This window comes from Grampus griseus (genome assembly GCF_964374135.1).
Source record: "Grampus griseus genome assembly, chromosome: 11".
NCBI lineage: Eukaryota > Metazoa > Chordata > Mammalia > Artiodactyla > Delphinidae > Grampus > Grampus griseus.
In genome coordinates, this window is record NC_139005.1 from 15044413 (window position 1) to 15069343 (window position 24931).

The 24931-nt window shown below is 39.0% G+C and overlaps 1 protein-coding gene and 1 pseudogene across 4 annotated transcripts in view; one reads left to right on the top strand and one right to left on the bottom strand.

The window, feature by feature from the left end:
• PLEKHA5 (pleckstrin homology domain containing A5) overlaps window positions 1-24931 on the top strand; it is a 242566-nt gene that overhangs the window by 167237 nt on the left and 50398 nt on the right. For 2 of the 3 annotated variants that reach the window (XM_082666875.1, XM_082666876.1), the window contains exons 11-15: window positions 2257-2724; window positions 7753-8218; window positions 12110-12193; window positions 15025-15144; window positions 15972-16025. In XM_082666875.1, the coding sequence (XP_082523001.1) occupies window positions 2257-2724; window positions 7753-8218; window positions 12110-12193; window positions 15025-15144; window positions 15972-16025 (1192 nt within the window). The remainder of the gene's footprint in view (window positions 1-2256; window positions 2725-7752; window positions 8219-12109; window positions 12194-15024; window positions 15145-15971; window positions 16026-24931) is intronic. The other variant, XM_082666877.1, reaches the window with a different exon arrangement.
• On the bottom strand, window positions 10798-11057 carry LOC309829336 (ubiquitin-like protein 5; annotated as a pseudogene). The gene has a single exon. The product of its transcript is annotated as a ubiquitin-like protein 5 (transcript).

Sequence of the window (24931 nt, forward strand, 5' to 3'; positions counted from 1 at the left end):
TTTCTTTTCTTGTATTTTCCACTCTAAAAACTAATAATTACTCATAATTTATGGTGATAAAGATGATATTCAATATTTTGTTTTGACTGTGACAACTATTCATTGATTATGTGCTCACAGCAATTTTTAGCCAGTTGTGTTGATATAATTTGCCCTATTAGCCAGGAATTGTTGAATACCACCTAATGGCCCAACCTGGTGTCAGTCGCCATTATCCTCTAGAAATTATGTCCTTTATTCTACTTCTAGCTCTCAGCATTTTTATTCTGCCTTGGTAGTCTTAATCATTCAATATGAAGGTACCTAATTACTATGCTATTTCATTTCATAAGATGGGGAGATTTTGTTTACTTGGTTTTAAGGTATTGGGCTCTTTTTCCCGTGTGGCCAGAATCCTTACAAATGTTTATCACGGCATATCACCTAAGAGATAGAACATCCAGTTTTTATCTAGATAGTTCATTTCTTCTAAATTTATAAAGTATTTAACCGATGAATTACAATGTCATTGTCCCCGAGTGTGCAGAACCTTGATGGCATTAAAAAATCTAAGCATAATATGCATTCTCTGAATAATTTCCATCTCTGGGCCCATTATTTTCATTTTCTATATTTGCATGTATTTTCTGCAGTAACTTAAATGTCACTTTTTAAAATTGGATCACAAGTTTTACATTATTTATGTTATCTTAGCATACATTTCTGAATCAGTTTTGGTTCCACTTAGAGAAAAGTCAGCATGTGTCTTTTTTGATTACATCTCTTAAATCTCTGAGAAAAAAATTGAGGAAAAACTCATTGCAGTTCTAATTTAAAATAATAGCTTTTGGTAGACAAGAGGTAACTGGTTTTAAAAAACCTTTTCAGATATTTGGTATTCAATGTTAAAAAATCCTCCCCACCCCTGAATTTAGCACGGATAAATGTGCTTTTAGTATAGATCTTCTCTGACTCTTATCTTTCAAGGGAAAGAAGCTCTATAGCATATCTTAGTAAACTTTAACAGTGTCTGATATTCCTTCCAACCTGGAAGCTATGAGTTTTATCTAACATAAATATATGGATAGTCCATAACTCCAAAGAAAATAGTCACATTTCCTTTTATTTTTTCTCACTGATTGTATTCCTAACGAGCTATCTCTGTATAGCTGTATAGGATATGTATAGATTATGTATTTTCTACACATCACTGAAACTGGCAGCAATAGCACACTGAGGATCCAATAGGAGCATTATTATGTATTGAAATGTGCAAGGTTGGCCAGTTCCCGAGAGGGGCCTCCCTGGTGTGGTATGATCTTGGCAGTTTCGTGCAGGTTCAGACACTCAGCTTGGTCTTGTCAGATCCTGGAAGTGATTGGTCTCAGGGAAGCTGATTCTCATCAACAAGACCCAGATACAGCAGCTGGCATGATGAGCAGTAAAACTGCCCAGTGGCCCAGGCACATACTGCTGAGCAGCCCATTCTTCCTGCGGTGATGTGGACACGAGATGCCAGATTTGAATCCACAATTGCTTGATGAGATGGAATGGTAGTGGTAATAGAGTCCGTGGCAGCCACTGACTTACTCATCTAGTCCTCACAACAATCTTGTCTCCTTGGTGCTACAATTTTCCCCATTCACCACAGGGAAGATTGAGGCTTGGTCAGTTTCTGCACCTTGCCCAAAATGCAGCTCGTAAGAGGTAGAGCTGTCAGCTGAGCACATGCAGTCTGGCTCCAAGAGCTCTTACCTGAAACTCAGGTCCTCTTGAACATAGACACAGAGAGTTAATCAGTCGTAGAGTTCAGATCTTTGATAGCATCAGAATGTAATTTCCGTTGCCACAAACCAGAGTCATGTTTGTCTCCTGGTGAGTTAACCCTCCTGGCTGGAAACCATGTTATTTCAAATGACTAGTTACTGTGGTCTTTTAAGTGTGGATTTTTGTGGTTTCACTGTCAAAGGGCAATCTTATTTGCTTTCTTTCCAGATTTCTAATGGTGGGGACACTCATCACTTTTTTTCCTCTAGTGCTTTATACGCTGTATATTTTAGGTTTAATTTTTTTTCCTCTTTCTATTTATACATTCTGGTGTCGTACTTGAGTTTTCATACTACAATACTGGGGATTTGTGCAGACTTCTCTGTGACCATTTCGGGGTTTTTTTTTGGTAAAGTCGAAGGTAATTTTATGTTTTTCCTAGACTGAATCCCAGAAATAACATGTGCATTACTTCATCTGATTTACTCTGGCTTTCTTCTCTGATTTCAGAGTGGATAAGATTACATCTGAGAATGCACCAACTAAAGAAATCAATAACTTTCCCAACCATAGAGTGCTAATTAAACCAGAGGTCCAAAATAACCAGAAAAACAAGGAAATGAGCAAAAATGAAGAAAAAAAGGCATTAGAAGCTGAAAGATATGGATTTCAGAAGGATGGCCAAGATAGACCTTTAACAAAAATTAGTAGTGTAAAATTGAATTCTCTGTCGTCTGAATATGAGAGCGGGTCAACGTGCCCGGGTCAGACTGGACACTACAGGCCAGTCAATGTGAATAGTTCAGAGAACAAAACGGTCAATGTTAGCCTGGCAGACCTTAGAGGTGGAAGTCACCCAAATACAGGGCCCTTACACACAGAGGCTGATCGAGTCATACAGAGAACGAATTCAATGCAACAGCTGGAACAGTGGATTAAAATCCAGAAGGGGAGAGGTCATGAAGAAGAAACCAGGGGGTAAGTGTCTTGTTATGTGTTGTGAACCCAGGTTTCTTTCCTGTTATGTTGGTGGGAGACTGATTTCTGAGATACCAATTCAAAGTATTGAGTTCAAATTGCGTTTGAGATATTACAGCTTCATTACTCATCTTTTTTTGATGGTAATCAGATATCAGTGTTTTTTCTCTGCCTCTCAGTGTTCTGTCACCCAACTTTACTAATAGCAAGGAGTCATCCTCCCTGGCCCAGCACAAGGGAAGGCATAGGCTGTGGGTACAGATCATGTTTGTTTGGGATGAGGAAAGTCGCAAGACCTAGCCTCACCCCTCTACATGCACACGTGCGTGCACGCGTACACACACACGCACACACACACACACACACACACACACAGTGAGAACTTGTCTTCACTCTCCCCACCGCCCTGCTGTTTTCCACTAGTAGCTTCTGCAGCTTGATGTAATACAAAGCTCTCCTGAGACATGTAACGTGGAGACCAGAAAGGCTTAGGCTCTCTAGTTCTCAGTCTCATTCCTTGGCTTTCTTAAACTCATAATGCACATGGCCAAGTATTATATTTATTCATCTAAGCATTTATTCATTCATGTACACATTTGTTCTTTCATATACTTATAGTACAACTACTCTATGGTAATCGTGGGGCCAGAAAGTGAAATACTGAAAAGATATAGTCCAGATTTCTCACAAAGGTTCTTAGTCCAGTAGAGGAGAAAGTTAAACAAACAGGTACAGTATATGGTGATAAATACAGTGATGGAAGAACAGGATGCTGTAAGAAGATGTTTCAGGGACAACCAACACAACCTAAGTGTTCAGGAAAACCTCTTTGGAGGAAGTGAAATATGGGGCAAGATATGAAGTATGGTATGCTTATCTTGGTTTACATATGCAAAACTGATAGAGCTGGGAAAGGACTCCGAAGACATGAGTCTGGCTTAGGCACAACTGCTGTGATGATGGATGGGAAGCGAGGCTGGAGAGAGAAGCCAGAGGAGATGTATGCAGATTGGTGTTTCAGCAGTATCATCCCTGCCGCAGAATCTGGAGAATGAATTGGAGAAAGTTCAGAAACTATTGGCATGAGTGAAATGAGGAGAGGAAGGGGATGTATTCACGATATAATTGACAGGGCTAGTTGGGTGCTTGGATGTGCTTGATCGCAAACCGGTCTCACTCAAGTCTAATTTGAGCGGCTGGGGGAAATCAAGAATGACGCCCTGCTTTTTGGTCTGGTCATCAAGCGTTGTCCGGTGCCTTTCCCTGCATAGAGAAGGTTTGGGAAGAGAGAAGGTAATGAGTGATTGGACAGGTTAGATCTGAGGTGCCTGCAGTCTGTATCTCCAGAGAGAGATCTGGGCTTGAATAAGATTTGGGGTGTCATCATTATATCAGATATGCTTAAAGGTAAGGATGAAAATCAGAAAGAACATTTACATTTAAAGGGAAAAAAAAAGGATGGTGGGCCTGCAGAGGAGACCAAAAATAAGGGCTAGAGGAAACGGAGGAAAAGCAGGTGATTGTGGATGAGAAAAAATGTTGTGTTGTGTTGTTAGGTGGGAAGCTGGTGATGCAAGATTTATAACGTACTTTAATGAACTAACATAGTAAAATTAACTGAAGACTTACTGTAACTCTTACCTCTCGATAGTAGGAAACCAGAAAACAACGAGTTACTAATGTTTTGGTTAAAAGGAGATGAACTTTTGTAATAGTGGAATGTCCTTCCGGTCTGGGTGGCTGTCTGCCAGTCTCTTCTCTAAGGAGTGCAGCTCAGCCAGGGCTGCAAAACCCGACTCCCGTGATTCAGTTGCTCACTTCCGTTTTCTTCTCCTCCACCCTTGGTGCTCACTTTTCTAATTTTCTCAAGGGACAAATTGTGAGAAACAGTTGCTGTTTCAAAACTAAAATTTGATTAGAAGAAAAGCCAGAGGTAGTTCTGGGCGGTGAGGGGGAAGAAAGGATGTTTGAAAGTACTTATAAAGGATGTTTGAAAGTACTTACTTATAAAGGTAATTGTTTTCAGGGAAACAATAATAAAAATCCCAGCCAGAAGATTTGCTGCATCTCTACCCAGCAAATTAAATCTCACTTCTCAATAGAAGCACTTTTCCTCAAATAAAATCATACTTTCTTAAGGTTGAATGGGTATAGTTAAAGGGGTTCAGTATCTGGAAGTTAATTTTTTTTAATTGTTGAGCATAAGTATTAGTTTTCAAGCACTTGTTAAAGCCCTTGGTTGAGTATAATTAACACACATAAAGGCTCTTTATTTTGACTGCAGACCTTCAGCAGCTTCTGAAGGCTAGTCTTAGGTTATTTTGAGCTAAAGTTTTCTCCACGTTGCTCCTCCAGCTTCAGCTTCACTGACTGGAGTCCAGGTTGGATCACTGAAATAGATCATCTACATTATCATATGAACTTCATGCTTAAGAAACAGTTGCGAGGTTTTATAATGAAATAATTTTTATTGGTGGGAAGAAGCATGATAGTAATACATGGTATAATTGGTTTTGTGAAACTTTATGAAAGGCTGGCTTTTATTCCTAAAGTTCTGGTAGAAAGAATAGAGGTTTAATATGTAGTCATATAGTAGATGCCTGCATCTGTGAGCAGAGCCTGAAAGTTTCTTTGTGAGTAGCGGGCACCGTTCAGATGCCGGGAGCCTAAGCCATTGTTCCGCGTGGCAGAATCACAGGTCAGGGTTTTCATGGTGTTTGACAGGCAACTGCTGATGAATGGAGCACTAAACCTGATGAAGGCACTTACAAAGTTCGTTTCTTAAGCTTTCACTTAAAAGTAAATCACACTTTGCTTAATTTGAATTTCTTTGGGGAAAACCACTGAAGGAGAATGTAGTTTTTTTTTTTAAAAGAGGTCTCAAAATGATAGAAAGTATATGGGATAAAAATAAATATACTTGATGACAACCAGATTTTCCATTAAAATTCTCCAAAAGGAGTTCGAAAGATGGCAGAAGAGCCTTTTATACTTTGTGATCCTTAATTAGCCAAACTTGGTAGGAAAATAGCCTGTTGTTAATGATCACACGATAAGTGTTCAACTTCAATATCCATCTCGCCACAGGTTCCCGCTCACGTGTTATGAATGCTCGGGTTTCGTGTAATCAGATTTTCTGAACTGGAATTTAAACATTAGTCCACAGGCAGTTTTTCATGTACTTTAGATCGAAAATGTGTGTCCCCTCCTTATGTGATTATATATGATCTTTTTACAGATTTCCAAATAGGGCATAAAGTTAATATTATTTATGTTCTCAGTATATGCTTCTATGATATAGTTCTATGCCTAATCCAGAGCTTCTTGCACAGCAAGGTCTCTATAATATTTCTTGAGTTTATGAATGGCCACATAAACCAAGGTATATTGGAGTACGTTGCTTGAGTGCTAGGGCAGAATTTCTTGGATGGAATCATCTTCTCCCTGTCTGACACGCTTCCTAAGCATATAGCTGTGGGGTTGCCAGCTCTGGACTTTTTCCAGTTTCTGGCTTCACGGAAAAGGTAGGAATAGGAAGGGAGACCAAGCAGGGGAAAATTAGGAAATGTACGTGAAGAGAAAGCAGCAAAAAATTAAATTCTTTCTACTGCTTATATCAGAGTATTATTGGGTACTTGTCTCCCTCACTTCAGCCCAAAAGTCATCAGATGGTTGGCCCCTGTGTAGTGGTTCTTGGGATGGAGGTATGGGAGGGAGGGTGACGGGAATAAATTTTGAGCAAGTCTGTTTTAAATCAAGACATTGAAAAGCTGAGGGATGATCAGCGTGATGAAGGAAATTCAATTCAGGGGAATGGTTGAAGAAATTGGAAGTATTTCAAGTACAATATAAGACATGGGATTTTAGAGTTGTAAGACCACTCTGTGATCAAATCATCTTCTAGATGAGAAAGCCGAATCCCAAAACGTTTCAGTTGGCCAGATATCAGTAGCATGTGAAGGACTCTAGCACTTTTAAGATTATGCCCTTCCTTATTTAGGGGTATCTTTTTATATTTAAGTATATCATTGCAATAGAATAGTAAAGTTTTTTTAAAAATAATTTTCATACTTTTGGCACAAATTTTAAAACAGAAAGTTGATAACCCCAAGTATTAAAAGGAGTATGATCTCTCGGTCTTCGCCACACACACACTTGAACATTCTCTCAGTCCCAGAGGTGTAACTTTTCTAAGGTCTCCGCACTTAGTGCGAAAGCAAGAATGAAAGCTTGGCCCTCCTGGTTTTTGATCAACTGCTTTTTCCCACTTGACTAATAATGAAGTTCACTAATATTAAAACATTGTAAAATTCCGGAGATTTGCAGTTTTGTATCTGAAATATTATACTGGAAGTATTTTGTCTTTAAATAATTAAATTTTGAGCTTTGGCTTCAAGTCATTTTTATTTCTCAAATTAAGAAAAGTTATCAAGGGAAATTATTCCTTCAAGCCACAAATGTACTGATTGATGTACTTCTTCCCATAAACAGTCATGCTCTCAGAAGGCCATGGTACAGTAGAGCATCACCACCTGAAATCCTTCATTTCCTGTCTTCACACTCTTAGGCACAACTCAAAAACTCTAGTGTTCCATCCACACGCAGAAACCCTATTTAACTATTCTGGTGAGATGTGTGAAGATGAGATTCTAGGAGTTTATTTATATAAAAACAAATAAGATATGAGGACAGACTTGAGATGAGATCTTGAACATTCTTATTTCTGAAAAAAGTTTAATACTCTTCTTTCTTGCAATAAAACTGTACCTTGTGTGGAACTAATAGTCTTTTATGTGAGTGACATAGATGCTGTTCACTTAATATATTAAATCCATTGAACTGAATTTCATAAAAAGATTAAAATCTGTTCATTAATCACTTGTACCCTGTATAATACTTTGGTCTTTAAAAAAAATAAGTCCTAAGTATATATTTTACCTACCAAGAGGAAAAAAAATTTTACTCTAATTTAGAATCTGGGAAACAACTCTCCTTCATTTTTACTTTCCAATTGTTCTTTTATTTCAGAGTAATCTCTTACCAAACATTGCCAAGAAATATGCCAAGCCACAGAACCCATACCGTGGCCCGCTACCCTGAAGGCTATAGAACACTCCCAAGAAACAGCAAGACCCGGCCGGAAAGCATCTGCAGCGTAACTCCTTCCGTTCACGACAAGACAGCTGGGCCTGCTGCCGAAGAGAAGCGGAGATCCATGAGAGATGACACCATGTGGCAGCTTTATGAGTGGCAGCAGCGTCAGTTTTATAACAAGCAGGGCACCCTCCCTCGCCATGGCACCCTGACCAGTCCTAAAACCATGGTTAATATTTCTGACCAGACAATGCACTCCATCCCCACATCACCTTCCCACGGCTCCATAGCTGCTTATCAGGGCTACTCCCCTCAGCGAACCTACAGATCAGAAGTGTCTTCACCAATTCAGAGGGGAGATGTGACGATAGACCGCAGGCACCGGGCCCATCACCCCAAGGTAAGACGTCTGTTCATCCAGGCTTCACTGCTCCTCCAAGGATGCTGCGTTTTACTTCTAGTACACGTCTCTCTTTCTCTGAATGGGAGAGACAAGAACATGGGGAGGAGGTAGGCAAGGCCAGCTCTTTTTTTGTTTTAAAAATTAAGGAAGAGTATTCTGCAGTGTCAGAATCTCATGTAGAAAACCTAAGCTTGCAATGCTTCATCCCTCAGGAGCAGCTCTTTGGAACAGATGCATTATGTATTCTTCCCTGCTTGATAGCATGTCTCATCAGCTTTCTCTGTAGGGTAAGACCACACATATTTTGATTGGCCCTTCATACACTCAAATTCTACGCCCACCCTCTTCTAGCATCCCTGCACTCTTGTGTCAGGCCCTTCATGTTCTTTGCTAAGATAAAAGTGCTAACCTTAGGACTTTCCTGGTGGCGCAGTGGTTAAGAATCCGCCTGCCAGTGCAGGCGACCCAGGTTCCAGCCCTGGTCGAGGAAGATCCCACATGCTGCGGAGCAACTAAGCCCGTGCGCCACAGCTACTGCGCTCTAGAGCCCGCCAGCCACACTGCTGAGACTGCGTGCTGCAACTGCTGAAGCCCGTGCACCTAGAACCTGTGCTCTGCAACAAGAGAAGCCTGCGCACCGCAACGAATGGTAGCCCCCGCTTGCTGCAACTAGAGAAAAGCCCGCGCGAACGAAGACCCAACACAGCCAAAAATGAAATAGATAAATTAATTAATTTTTTTTTAAAAAAAGTGCTAACCATATCTTCTAACCAGCGGAAGATATGGCATATTGAAATACTCCTCAGGTGCCCAATTGCATATTAAAGTAACAATGCTTACTGATATATATACTTTTTTTTGCTCAGCGGCCATGGCTCACGGGCCCAGCCGCTCTGCAGCATGTGGGATCTTCCCGGACCGGGGCACAAGCCCGCGTCCCCTGCATCGGCAGGCGGACTCTCAACCACTGCGCCACCAGGGAAGCCCACTTTTTTTTGGTCCATGCCTCGTGGCTTGTGGGATTTTAGTTCCCTGACCAGGGATCAAACCCATGCCCTCATCAGTGAAAACAAGGAGTCCTAACCACTGGACTCCCAGGGAATTCTCGACATATACTTTTTAAAAAATTAAGTTATAGAGATCATGCTTTAACTTGCACCTTAAGTTGGTATAAGCCTTGCTTAGTAGAGTTTTTGAAGTGAATTCGAGTGCTTTGCATCAATCAGCTTTTCATAATGCTGAAGCAGTTGTTTTGATCAGTCACCCTATGTGTGCAGCTGGGTCTCTAATGTCTGTCCTAAAGTAAAAAGGAATTTTCCTGTCACTTTCTTTTTAATTCTAAAGAACACCTTGCTTTATTCCATTTTGAAAAGCACCTTTTCTTATCCTTGCGATGGGCTGACTCCTTCAGTTACATCATTGCATAAAGCATTTGCTTGATTTTTCCATAAATAAGCATTAGATAGAAATTAATAAGTCAATCAGGAATTTTCTTCTGGAGGAAGCTTTAGTTTGTCTCACCAAAAAAAGCTCACTTTGAACTCTGCTGTAGCAAAGGTCAATATTTTGTCACTTCGTACATCCAAAGACTAATAAAAATAGTAACAGTATTCAAGAGAAATCTGATCTAATACAAATTGTCAGTGCGTGGTTGATGAGTGTTTTCATGGCCAAAATTCATCATCTCTTACCACAGCAGGTAAGAGATGCGTGTGTGCTCTCTAGCAAGTTTTCCCAGTCAACTAAACATCTCCTCCTCCCGAAAAACTTCTCCAACATTGCCAGTTTTTCTTTCAAACTGTCCCATCATCTTCCTTGATGTGATCAGTGGTTCTCAAAGTAGGGTTCATGGACCCTTAAGGAGTACCTGGGGGGGTACCTGAGGGTCCCCATGACCCTTTCAGGGAGCCTGTAAGTAAGCTCAGAATTATTTTTATAATAATAATAAGGCATTATTCATTGTGTTACCATTTTCTAATAGTGTGAAAGCAACAGTGGGTGAAAGTACTAGCACCTTAGCCTAAGTCAAGGGAATGGCTCAGACTATACTAGTGGTCATTGTAATGCTTCACTGCCACAGACTTGCCTTAAAAATAAATCCCTTTGATGAAACAGTAAAAGATAATTTTATTCAATCTTGACTTTTCATTCCATAGCATTTTAATATTCTGTGTGATGAAATGGGAAATGTACTTAAAGCATTTCTCTTTGCATACCAAAGTGCTAATAGTTGTCTCAGGGAAAAACACTTGAGTGGTTATTTGAGTTGCCAGCAGAACTAGCTCCGTTTTTGTTTTTGTTTTTGTTTTTCAGCCTCTAAGTTTTTATTAACATGAGTTTTCAAAAATAAGCATCCAGGGACTTCCCTGGTGGTGCAGTGGATATGACTATGCACTCCTAGTACAGGGGGCCTGGGTTCGATCCCTGTTCAGGGAACTAGATCCCACATGCATGCCACAACTAAGAGCCCGCCTGCTGCAACTAAGGAGCCTGCGAGCCTCAACTAAGACCCGGCACAACCAAGTAAATAAAATAAATAAGTATTTAAAAAAAAAAACAACAAACAAGCATCCATACTAGTGTTGTGGGATGAGGAAGGGAGAAGAAATTCTGCTGTATTGGTAATAAAGCTCCAGGTTCATCCTGTCATGGATCTCATAGTCCCCCAGAGACACGTGGTCCTTAAAAATCATGTACCACTTCTTCAAAACAATCTTGTTCCAATGGGTGCCAGTTTGGGCTGCAGTCAGCTTCTAAGGTCCCCGATGGTGTCATCAGTATTGCATTTAACTCGGACCTTCGTCCCTAGACGGTCGTTGCAGACAACCTCGATCATCCTGGCTGGAACTCGAATCACCCAGAACCGTCTGATGCCACAACCTTCTCACTCTAGTGCAGAGCCCAGGCCTTTTTTTTTTCTTCTTTCTTTCTTTCTTCTTCTTCTTTTTTCTTTTTAATGAAACACCATTTTTACTTGAAAGAACGAATGACAAACTATAGTTGTTCAGACTTGGTATTTGACAGACACTTCCTCAGAGTGAAACGTTAGCCTGTCACTTCAAGGAAAGCAACCCACAGTACCTGTCACCGACCACAACATTTGAGCTTTCAAGCAAAACTCAGAATTTTGGAAATCTTGTATCTGCCTCTGTGAGCTTGACAGCTCTCTGGTGCTTAAAGGTCAATGATGGTATTAACAGATAGGCGCTACTGATCTTGTAGACTAACATGTGCCAGCATCTGGAACACCTGCATAACCCACTGAGCCAGTGTTTGCCGCATGGCCAGTGTTTGATGTCTCAAAATCATGGATGGGTAAAAGATTCCTTTAAAGTGCAAATAGACCAATGAATGGATGTCAGTGTGACAGAGTACAAAAAGTTCATTGATACGGTTTCAGACACCACTTTGCAACTAACCTTTAAGAAAGTACCACTTTTTGACCTTTAGTGCAGTATCAAAGAACATCTGCAAATATCCAAAAAAGCTATTCAAGTTCTCTTCCCTTTTCCAATTACATATATCGAAGGTGGCTTTTCTTCATGTACTTCCCCTAAAAGAGATGATCACAACAGATCGAATACAGAGGCAGATATGAAAATCCAGCCAGACATTAAAGAGATTTGCAAAACTGTAAAATAATGCCACTGTTGTCGCTAAAATCTCCTTTTTAAGGATGTAAAGGGCTCCTGAGACCAATAAGTTTGAGAACCACTGAGCCATACTGTATGGAATTACTCTGTTCATCAGTGTCTGTATTTTAGTCCTGAAGTTTTAGTATCTGTCTTCTTTCATAAGCACCAATAGCAATTTTAAATGGCATTTTATAATATAATTTTCATCACTGACATTGACCACAGAATTTATACTGTGCCTTCATCTTCCTAGCACATGTATGTGCCTGACAGGAGGTCAATGCCAGCTGGCCTAACCTTACAGTCCGTTAGCCCCCAGAGCCTCCAAGGCAAAACGGTGAGTACGATATCTTTATTTACCATATCATGTTTTATTTATGTGCTACCCATGATAGCACACATCTGACATAGCTTTTAAGTTTGAGTTTTCAGAGAGGTGCCTCCCAGAGAAAAACCATTACTAGTTTTGTGGAACAGATGCTCGTCAGTAGGATTTGGAATCATGTCGCCATTTCAGTGTCTTCCTGATACCTTTCCCTGAACGTCTGACTGCCTAAATACAAGATTCTGTTTTCCAGAATCTTTATAACCTGGGAGGGTGTCTTTGCTTTATAACCTGGGAGGGTTTCTTTACTTCACTGAATGTTAATATCCTCTTCCTTAAAACGGAAGTTGGAGTAGTTCCTTAGGGAAACAAATCCAGCAAGCAACTCTGTGTCTATAGTCAAACCACAGGCCTGTCAAGTTTCTCCTGTGGATTTTTATATAGATTAACTACCTTAGAGCAGAAAAGAAACCGATTTACATATTTATGCAGAGAAAGAGAGACTGTTAGAAATACTAAGTTCAAGCAAGTACTTACCTTTATCATTTCATAGTCAGTGTTATTCCTGTTCACATTGGAAAGGAGTTATGTTACCAGGACACTATTACTCTTCAAATTAAAGAGAAAAGGTGACTTTTCATCACTTCATTTTATTTTAATGGCATTCTTTTATCAGGGGAACTATGCTTTTATATTAGTAGGTAGTCTTAATTTCTGTAAAGATATGATTTGAGGACCATATAGTTGTTCATTATTTAAAATCCTCTTCCTGCAGTAATCAAAACAAGTTTATCTTCTATGTATTTTTCAAACATTGTTTTATTTCATCTCTTACATGCTTAGATATGAGGCAGATTTCTTGGCTTTAAACTGCTTGTGGTTTACTTATTAAAGGCGATAGATATTGCTTGACTATAACTAAAAATTCTTAACTGTTGGAAATTTTAAACATTAGATCGTTGATCTGGCAAACAGACCTTAATCATAAGATAATGCTAAGTATCGTATTATGAAAGTTTCTCTTCTACCTTGCTCCCTCTAGTGGATATTTAGGACAAAATTTATTTACCACGTCCTCCTTTTGGAGGAATCAATTGTGCCTCTTTTTATTTTGCCACAAATTTAAACATCTAGCAAACTTATTGTAATCTTTCATGCTTTTGAAAATCTCTTTAACTCCATAAGTAATAAAGAGTTTTAAGGTTTCTTCTTTTAGTATTTCTGTCACATATCCCTCTGGGTCTTAGGCTATCTAATCCCTTACCCCACTCTCCTTTCTCTCTGGCAAGACCTCTAGAGCTTGATATGACGACATAAGATATGGACTGTCTCACAGTCATGAGGTCACAAGATGTGGTTGGCCTCAGAGCAAAAGCATCTCTTCTGTTCCTGTTAAGAAGTTTCTTCTTTAAGTCACACATGCACACACATTCTTTTGACTGTTAAGAAGCTATTGTCTCCTCTGTGTGGATACTCAGAGAATCCAATAGTAGCTATGGTTTACTTCTGACATTTTTTCCTCTTGAAGGCAATAACCTTTAATGTAACTTCAAGTAACAGTTAAAATTGATTTATAACAGATACAGACTACTATACATAAAACAGATAAGTAACAAGGATTTACTGTATAACACAGGAAACTATTCAATATCTTATAATAACCTATATAGGAAAATAATCTAAAAATATATATATATATGTAACTGAATCACTTTGCCATATACCTGCAACTAACATAAAAATCAACTATACTTCTATTTTCTAAAAAATGATTTGTGACCCTAAAAATATTATTTTTTTATGGAAAGTAAAGAGCAACAGCAAATGAACAGAACAGAAGAGAGCTAAGTGTAACGCTGTGCTGTCGGCAAAACAAGTCAATCTCGGGAACGCTTTTTGGCTCGGAAGTTTTAAGAGCACAGCTGTAGCTCTTAAGTGAACAGAGTCTCCCTGTGGTCTCTGTGCAGTTTTTAATCATAACAAAGCTCAGTCAAACACCGAATGATATTTTATGGCCTGTAAGACTGCCAATGACCATACTTTACTGCATTTCTAACGAAAAAAAATATATCGGATTGGCCTGTTAAGGAATTGTATCTACCTTTGAAAGTTTATTCCCCTCAGAGATCAGAGTAACCAATCAGGAACCAAAAGGTTCTCTGCTCTCCGCCAAGGGTGGAAGGAGGGTTTATGCGCACATGGAAACTTTCTGTGTGTAGTAAATACATTTTTTTCTTCCTTAAAAATAAAAACTGGTCTTTTGGTCAATATAAAATATCCTGTGAAAACACTAACAGTGACATTTAAAAATATAACTGGGAAGCAGTTAATAGATCTCAGGTACTGACTGAGCTTAATGATGTGAAGATGTCATCCAAGTTTTACATGAATTTTAATTCTTTTTGTTTTACCTTCTGTTCTCTAAGATAGAGTGTTGGGCATGCAGGTAGTGTTCTATTGCTATAAAAGTCTGAGGTGTCATTTTTAAACATCTCATTAAAATGTATTTTAATAATAGCTCTCATGTACAAACCTTTATAATGGTGGGGGGTTTTTTGGCATTGCACTTCTTTATACTTAAGATTTAAATTTTCTCTCAGGAGTTCTGAGAAAATGCCTTAATAGACTGTTGTTTTGCTGTATCTTACCAAGTAATACTGTTCCTTCTATTTCTCTAGATATCTATGCATTTATGTATGACCTATCATCATAGTGCCTAGGCACTATGTTTGATGTCAACCATAAGAGGATACTTGCCAAGAAATCTTGGTTTAATATCTGTCACTTAAGACCACAATTAATCTGTTTTCCACTGTTTGGATTCTTAAATTGTACTCCTTCAGCCAGAGGAGCTTACGCTGCTGCTTATAAAGCTGAGACGGCAGCAAGCGGAACTGAGTAGTATCCGGGAGCACACGTTAGCACAGCTCATGCAGCTAAAGCTCGAGGCGCACAGCCCAAAGGTCAGCTATGGAGAGATGTGTCTGTGTGTCTGCTCTTGTCAGTCACGCTGAGCCATTCATTATTAATCGGTTTGATCAGCGTCATTCCCGTGAGCATGAGCCCATCCCACCACTGCGGCGACGACATCGGGATCTCCTATTGACCCTTTGAGAATTCCCTTGGTTATACGATATTAAAGGAAAACGTGGGTCGGCTGCATTTCTTCGTAGCCTTCCACCCACCCACTCACCCACCAACTCTTGGTTGTGAGGGAGGAAATGCATGCAGACTTCAGAATACTATTGTCATTCCTCAAACACTAACTACCACCTCCGGTAAAACAGATATTGAAGAGTCCCGTCGTTTCCCATAAAGTAATAAGTTGAGAAGTGATTAGCGTTTTAATAGTACTGCCTTTTAAATGTCAAAGATTAATTTCGTGTGTTCTTGATTTTTAAAATGAACACACGTAAACATTTCTCAAAGGGTTTAATAGCCTCTGGTTATATGAGAAACATCCAAAGAAGTAGTAACATATTGCAGAAAAGAATTAACATGTAAAGCTTCTAACCTTGAGTCTGCTAAAGCCATTTGAAGGATTTTTCTGCTTAATGTTTCAGCTTATATGCATGTCTACTTAATTTCTTACAAAACTAAGTGTAATTTATAATCATTGAATGCATCATCTGTGCCGTTTACAGGGGAGCATGTGTGTGGAAGTCGTTGTGTGCTGTGGTATAATATAGGTTGTGACAAACTACCTGTTTTCCCTGTTTCAAAATTGACCTTTTCATGAATTCCGCACCCTCTTTCTCTGTCCGTTTGTACCTTGATTGATGCCTACTAGAATGAAATCCTTTCACATCACCTTCAAAGGAACACCATATATTTGGATCATCAGGTGGGCCTTGAAGAATTTTTCTTACTTCTCATACCTTATGTTTTAATGTTTTCAATGTAGTACAATTTTCGGGCTACTCAGATATTTCAGTCGTTTTGCGTTAATAGTGTGACTTTTACAAGTGGCAGGCTAAGAGACCCCTCACCAGGGGAATTCAGGAATACCAGAAGAAGCAGGTTAGAAAGGACAGTTGTGGAGATGAGGTGGGATACAAATGCCAGCTCTCTGGAAATTGAGAGCCTGGATTCTCTAGATTTCTTTTTTCTTATCCCAAGAATACTTGTACTTATTGGCTTGTATCAGCTTGGAGGTGACCTAATTAAAGAAATAGGCACGCAGCTGTGAACGCCTTGTTGAAGGCCAGGAGGAGGTGGGTGTGGTGCTCTCTGTATTCCCAAGGGGAGGTTAACGATGGGTAAATGTTGAAAAGTGAGTGGAAGTTGATGAACAAGGACTGACACTCCTAAATGTTGGCGTCTATGAACTTCCATGTTAATATTTAATTTTAATTTGATGAGGATTTTTTATATGTTCTTAAACATAAAATTTCTTCTAGTGGCTGCTTTCTTTTTGCATATAAATTAGGCTAGAATTTTCTTTAGCTTGTCTTCAAAACGTTCAAACTTGAATATTTTATCAAATGAAAGAGGTTACTGCGGAAAATGCTGTAAGACAGTATTTACATATTTATATTTGCCCTGTTTGAAACAAAATAATAATGTACTGCTTTAAATTAGTTATATTTAAAGAGGGATTTTGCATTAGGATGACCCTTGAAAGGATGTTCAATCATTTTTCTTTTAATTTTTAAAAGAAATATGCTTTGTTAATTTGTAATTTATTTTCCCACAAAATGTTTTCATCATAGTTTTGCCCATTGGAATGCTTTAGAAATCAGCATTTCATGAATCCAAACTCTAGTCTTCACTTCAGAGACTGGTGCTATTAAATTTAACCACAGTGTACATTATACAATCTAATAAAGACATGTTTGCCAACAAAATAGTAAGATAAGCCTTCCCTCAAAATTCCACACTGCCAGAAAGCTTCTAAGATACATGGGGAATAACTTTCTTAAAAGCACCTCTGTCTATAAAGCTAGAGATCGTTCTGACAAATGATGGGATATTACAAAAATTAGGGTTAAAAACGACGATATGAATGTGACTCTGAAGTTATCTAGAATCTCTGGAAATAAACTTAGTGGTTTATTAATCTATTGTTAATTTACTGCTCACCTCAGTAAATCAAAACTGGCATTGCAGACACATAGAACTTGAGCAGCTCTTGGGAAAGGACAGGTAAATATATCGAAAAGACCACCATTTGCTAAGATGATGCCTCTCCTCACCTCCCTTTCCCGGATTGAGCTGTTTCTTCCCTTGGCCTTAGTGGCCCAGATCCAGTTGAGGCTTCTGTTCCCGTCCTTTGCTCCCTTGGCAAGGTGACTTCTACAATCTCAACTTTTAGGCGACGCGCTAAGGAGCGCCGCTCTAGAAAGTGGAAAAGGCAAGGAAATGGGATCTCCCCTAGAGCCTCTGAAGGGAGCATGGCCCTGCCCACACTTTGGTTTTGGCCCATTGAGATGATTTCCGACTTCCAGCCTCCAGAAGTATAAGAGAATAAATGTGTGTTGTCTTTTAATTAATTAATTAAAATTAAAATCTCAACTTTGTATCGATCCTCTCTGTTCTGTCAACATGTCAGCAGAGCTTTTCCAGTAACTCACCTTTTTCTTATATTAGATCCCAAAATAGTTATATTATTCCACTTTTAAAATTTTGTGATAATGAGAAGAATTGTAGAATTTGATTGTTTAAATGATGATTTGCATTGAAATAAGACTATTTCTGATGGCAAAAATTGGACCATTTTTAGATAATAATTAGACAGTGCATAAAAAACATGGTGAGGGCTTTGCCCAGAAACTCAGATATGCCTAAATGTGTACATCCTTAAGGTTTCCTAAGGAAAAATCTCTCTTTAAATAAATCAAAAAATTTTATGATTTCAAATAATTGCATTTAATATAAATGAAATATTTACCTTTGAACTGTCCTGTATTTTACATCAGTAGTAAGGTTATTAAGTTATGTAGAAAGAATTCTTGGTAATGTTGAATTTTAATGAAATTTTTCATTCACTCAGCTCAAACATTTCCAGCTTTTAATCTTGTTACTGCCAGTAGCCGATTCTAGGTGACCAGGTGTATTTTTATGGGCATTATTGGTTGCCTGGGTTTATAAACTGATTCACGAGTTTTATATAATTATAAATTTGAAAGTAGATTTTAAAACCTGAAAGTCAGAGGCTCTGGTCACATTTTATAGAACTGTATATCATACCAAGAGAACAGATACTAATTGATACTCTTCCGACACTTATTCTGCTCGCTCAAATAAATCATCAGAATAACCTAAGGCCAACATTTAATTGATTTAAATTCTCTTAATCCCTATCACTATTCATGAAAAATAGAACCAAAGGGTAGTCTCTGAGTTACTTCAGAGGTAAATTCTTTTCTGATATTATAACAAATAAAAAATAAAAATGCCTTGTCTGAAATTCTGAAGATTTACATATTATACAGTCAGTCGAAAACTCTTGTCTTCTGGTGCCATATCACCATCATGAGGACAAGTCATGTACTGAAGTGTTTTTAAAAATAACAAAAGCTGTACTAATTATATGGTATAATTTTCTTCTGCTTTTTGTTTTATTCTGAAGTACGCTATTATAGTTTATGTTTTTATAGCCCAGTTCGTAGACTGTTCAATGTCTACATTTCTTAAGACGAGCCTAGGTTTGTCATTTTTATGAATTTTAAGATAAAGCCCCAAAGTATAACCTGTGAAAGTATAATAATCCTAACTGGGTACTTTATGAACCTCATCCAGGTTCTATTTCGAAAATGAATAAATACATAATATATCAGTAACTCATTTTCTTCTCATTTAGCTTAGTCATCACTGAACGTTAGAGAAGCTTTTGGGTACCGTTTAAGTGAAACTTGGAAATTTCATCCTACAGTATACCTCTGGAATGGATTTGACATTGTCTTTTCCCTCGTTCATTCCTCTACTACCAGAATATTGGAGAGGGGAGAAAGGCCATAAGTGCAATCTTGCAGTGACCCTGTACTTGCCAGGAAGTTGGAGTAAATTCGAGATTATCAGCAGTTGTAAGGGCATCCCCTCCTGGAGAATGGAGTGTCCTGTTGCTGTTCTTTGACAGTGAGGGAAAAGAGACTGTCTTGATATATTTTCTTTTTTTCTCAGAACAGGGCAGATTGAGCATGAGTTTTAGAGCTATATGACCCTGCTGAACATGTATTTGATGACTAGGAGTTCCTAATATTTCATGGAGCCACGTGCATATCATCTGTTTGAAGCCAGCGTAACAGGTCCCCATAGAAGCAGACTGTTATCAACCTCCTGCTGTTCAGCTGGGGCATATATATCCCCTTCAGCAGGTCTAACATGGCGAGTAGGGACTTCATTTTCTTACTCTTGTCCCTTACGAGGATTTCCTCCGGTATCTAGTTCTTGGCTCCTGTAGTCTGGACCAGGACTGGTTGTACTGAGCAAAGGAATGAAGCTGGGATCGTAGAAACTAGAGCAGGGGCTGAGGAGAGGGAACTAGGCAAGGCCTCTGTGGGTGAAGAGGTAGAGCAGGGGCTGGAGCTTCTTCGATCAGTCGTAAAGGGAGGATTTATAGGATTGGGGAGATGAGGCCATGTTCCCATGCCTTCATCCATCTTCTTCCCTCCATTTGTTTCTTTCTTCCTCACTTGCTTTTTCTTTCTTTTTCTGTTAGTGATTGCAGAGCAGTTACGAGGGAAGTTCTGCCAGCTTTCCATGTAGGCCATGGTAACAGAAAATAAGTCGCTTAAGAACTGAGATGAAGAAATGTGTAGGGGGCTCCCCTGGTGGCGCGGTGGTTGAGAGTCCGCCTGCCGATGCAGGGGACGCGGGTTCGTGCCCCGGTCTGGGAAGATCCCACATGCCGCGGGGCGGCTGGGTCCGTGAGCCATGGCCGCTGAGCCTGCACGTCCGGAGCCTGTGCTCCGCAGCGGGAGAGGCCACAGCAGTGAGAGGCCCGCGTACTGCAAAAAAAAAAAAAAAAAAATTATGACATTCTGCCTCTACCCCTGTCCCTTCAAGAGTCACTGTAGTTAACTGCATCAGAAACAGCTGCATGAGAACGGGAAAGGAAGGGAAATCCCTCAGTCAGTCACACCTGTGTTGGGGATGGCCAAAAGTTCTTTGTGAAAAGAATATGACTCTGCTACGGATAATTTTATGAAATTCATTTGCCCCTACCCATCTGGAGCCATCTCCCCCACCCCCCAGCATGGAGCATACCTAAGTCATTTCTGAATTTAGCATCAAATGGTATATTCTTTAACACCAGATGGCTAAGGGACCTTATCCTCAAATTTTCATGGAAAAGCTGGAAGTTTCTCATAACAAACCAGTTTGCCATAGTACAAGAAAGGAAAAATACAGCTCAAGCATACCTGTGGAGTTCTTTGTTGCATGGAAATGTTGAAGGTTAGCAAGTCAGTAGCTCAATCCTTCTTTTATCAGCACATTTTTTTTAAGTATGAGCAAACGCTTGAGAGAAGAGTCATTTTTGATCATACTAACCTCTAAAACATCTTGAAGAGTAAGCTGAAGTTTCTAATTTGCAAAAGTTTTGTAGTAGCATTCAGGTTTTATAATGTAATTCTTTTATAAAGATTAATATTTTATGAGCCGTGCGCTAAAACTACTAGTGACTTTTGGAAGAAGTCTGATATTCTATTAATATTACTGGTTGCTGTGGACATTGCTCATCAGCATGCTTTCTGTATCCTTTCAAGAAACCACAATGTAGAAACAGGAGCTCTGACCACTTTTAAACATACTTATGCCAAGGGAAATGCAAAAAGGAACAGTTAACTGGGTGTATGTAATTGGTACTGAAACCATTCAAGGTAAAAATCTCAGTACTTTCTTGCCTTTTGTTCCTGTGTTCATGAAAGACAGCTTCCCTATAAGGGAAGAAATGCTAACAAGATGATTGAAAAGATTCTTGATGGCTTTCATTGTTGTCCATTCAGCAACCTCATTCTATTGAGCTTTTAAGCAAGATCCCATTTTCTCTAATATTTGAAGGGGTCCTAGAGCTTCTATTTTTAGGGATGACTGAGAGCTACAGGAGCTAATGTTTCTAGGGGATACAGAAAAGGCATTTGAAAAAAGCAAACGGGAAAATTGAAAGAATATTATTGAACACTTACTGACCCAAACTAGTTACATAGTGTAGAATATCTGTATTTTCTTTTGCTGTGCTATTCAGAGCATTCCTCTCTCTCTCTCTCTCTCTCTCTCTCTCTCTCTCTCTGTCTCTCATACACCATTCCTCCTTTCTTCTTTTTCTGTCTCTCCCTTCCTCTGTATATTTGATCATAGAAGTGGGAGAGGGAGATGACACTGAGAAAATTCTTAATCAGGATATGACATCATAATGGCAGAATATAAATAAATGGACAGTGGGTAGATTAGAATTTAGAAAGTGGAAAGATTTAATACATGTGTGTCAGTACTCTGATCTCTCAGCCTATCGGATGCTTAACCATTATTATATGGTCCTCCTGTTTCTTACCAGTGACTCATCAGGCCCTTCTTGATAACTGTTTTCACCCCTCTCAACCCTAACTGGGGAAGTGCCCTGTTTCTTGGTGTTCTCTCATCTGAACATTCCTCTACTCATTATTTTACTAGTTCTCTCTTTGTTACTTTTCATCTCTAGCCCCTGGGTTTCTCCCAGAAAGCAGAGCCTGTGATGTGGGCTTCCTTGATGTGGGCTTGTTTGCAGGAAGTTTATTTTGGGAAGTGATTCCAAGGTACAGGAGTAAAGAGAGTGAGACTATATACTATCAACTACCATAGGCAACTGGGGCCTCATCTGATACTTGTTAACAAATAGAAACCCAGCTGAACTAGAGAAGAGTACTCACTCCCGTCTTCCACTGACCAAGGATTGTCCCTTGAGACTAACTCTCTAGCACACTGAGGTTATGCATACATGAGCACCCAGTGGGTTCCCATACACCCAGCAAGACCTGAAACCGAAGATGTGGAGAGGGGCACAAAAGGCATCTAAAACACCACTCTCTGCAGTTTCCGTTACGTAGTTATAGTTGCTCACAGAGATCTCCATTTGGAAGTTCTGCCTTCAGTACATCTCCAGCGTGTCCAAAATTAAGGTTGTTATCTGATCCCTCAATTCCCTGACCAAAAAACTGAAAGCAGAAGTGGTTCAAAATATTGGTCACCTTTAACCCCATTGATGTAACAGACATTTATTGAACACATCATCCTTGGGGAAGAGCTTGATGGACTTCGAGAAGGATTAGGACCTTTCTTTAGCTGTTTGCTTAGACCTAGAACATAAAGTGGGAAAAGAGGAAAGTCTCCTCCAGCTATGGCTCGGACAGCCTCTCACAGCCTGGTGGATGAAAAGAAAAACAACTGGCAGGCTACTTGGAAGGACCCCCAATGTGATGGTCCTTGGCACCCTGCCTGCTGTTCCACCACTTTGAGTGTGGAGATTCTACAAATTTATAAAAATGGCAGAATTAAGTCATCCAGCCTCCTGGAGTTGTATTACGTTCTCCTAATATTTCATGTGCCCAACACCAACTCCTGTTAATGCTAACGATACCTTGAAACTGGAGTTAAAAGTACTTTCAAAACACTTTTACTGAAAACAGGAAAATCATGCGATTCTGTAGAACCATCCAAACAGATTTTACTTTAGCTGGTACATAATATCTGCATGGTGTTTAGTCAGGATCATAGAAGCCACCAAAACACCTTCCACGTACTAGCTCCTTGTTATACCATTTAGTCAACAAATCCTGGCAGTGCTCAAAGCACCTGCCTCATTGTCTTTCAGCTAACTCAGGAAACTTCAAACTCCCGGTTCCCTACAAAATAAAGTCTCTTTTTGGTTTGTCACTCAAGCCCTCGTTTCATCACCACCAGCCCCTACCAGCCTGTGAAACACTTCCTCCCCCATAAACCCTTTTCTGCAGCCAGCGCCCCATCGTTTCTCAGATACTACAGAAGCACCCCCATTCTCTACAATGTGCACCTGCCCAGCGTCTGTCCATCCTAATAGCATAAGTATCACTTCACAGTTTTCAAAGTGCTGTAATATACCGTGTCCCATCTGCTTCTAATACTTGCCTCTGCAGCATGTGGCCAGTTACTTTTATCCCCAGTCACGTTGAATGACTTGTCCAAAATCACAAAGCTAGGATGAATACCTTGTATTAGTGAATTTTCTTTCTTTTTTAAATCTATTCTTCCTTCAAAATCAGGAGTTGTTCTTGTACCTATAGAATAGTTCTGTTTCAGGTTGCTGATCTTTGTTACCTGAAGAATACCAGCTCTTGGTTATATAACTGGTTATTCTCCTATCTAACAAGACGGGAAAATGAAAACAAAATTTCCCCACCCCTCCGAAAATGCATAATATTTCTACAGTTCCACAGTTTATTTACAAAAGCAGATATTTTAATAAGCCAATTATTGTGGCTTTTGTTTGCTTCTGTCTTATTTGAATGTATTTTTTCAGAAAGTTCATTCAGCAGAGATTTATGGAGCTCAGTGTCAGGCAGGATGTTAGCTTGCAAAGTGGAATTGTAAATGATTTTCAAAGCTCAGGAAGGAAACAAAGTTGAGCATAAATGCCAAAGTCATTTCTGGGATCAACCTAAGGATGTGATTATGTAGTTAAAACATAAGCTGATAAATCTTTGAATTAATGGTAGGAATTCTGCTACTCAGTGCCAATTTTAACTCAGTAAGAATACAATTGCTATTAATAAAACCCAGATCCTGTATCTAGAAGATATTTTACTTTTGATTTAAAGCTCAAATGTATTTTTCTAGTCGATTTACCCATTGACCAGAACAAATACTTTTTTTTAGCTAACAGAGATGTAAGATTTTCACTTTCGGAATGTTTTGTCCCTTTAAAATAGTATTGTTTTATGGTATCGTTTCACAAAATGCTTGCAAAGAAGAGAAATATGTGACCATTTCAAACACAATATTGATTTATTTCCACCATAAAGCATTTTTACAAAATGTATTTTGAGCTTTTTTAATATTTTCAGTTGCCTGTGGATGCCAGGAATAAAGATGGTGGCATCAGATAATACATTACTTAAAGTTAAAGGAACAATTTAAAAAAAAAAAAAAACAGTCCTTAATAAGGAAAACAGGTTTAAGCCACTGAAGTAAAAATCAGATCTATAAAATGTATCCTGTAGCCAAAAGGATTTTAATTTTATTTTAAATTCTTGAGACTCGTAGGTGAAAAAGGATGAAACTGACGGTAAGTAAATTATATATGTAAATTATTTGGAAAGACATTAGCCTAGACCTTAAAAGTTTCCTTCAAAATATACCACAGGTATATACCTCAAGATGGTGGCTTAAAAAAGTCAGCAATTTAAATAAGGTTGTGTGTAGACATTGCCCTCCTTTTGTTCTGCTGGATTAGGGGTGTTTTCATATTTCTCAATAAATGGACCTTATTCCTGAAGCCAGTACTTAACAGCATCAGTCAGTCTAGAAATGCTCTTTTTTTTTTTTCCTTCTTTTCTTTCAAGGAAATGTCGGATACATTTGACTTCTGTGTTAGTGTCGCAATTTGTTTTTTCTTTCTTTGTTTTTAATCTGTGTTTCTCCCTTGAAGAAAAAGAGGATATGTTGTATGGTCTAGCTACATCATTTAAAGTACCACTGATTTTTCTGAATACATACAATAGTAATACTTTCCCAGAGTTTTACATTTAGAAACCATACATAGCATAGAAGAGTTTGTTCTGATTGCTTTAAAATTTC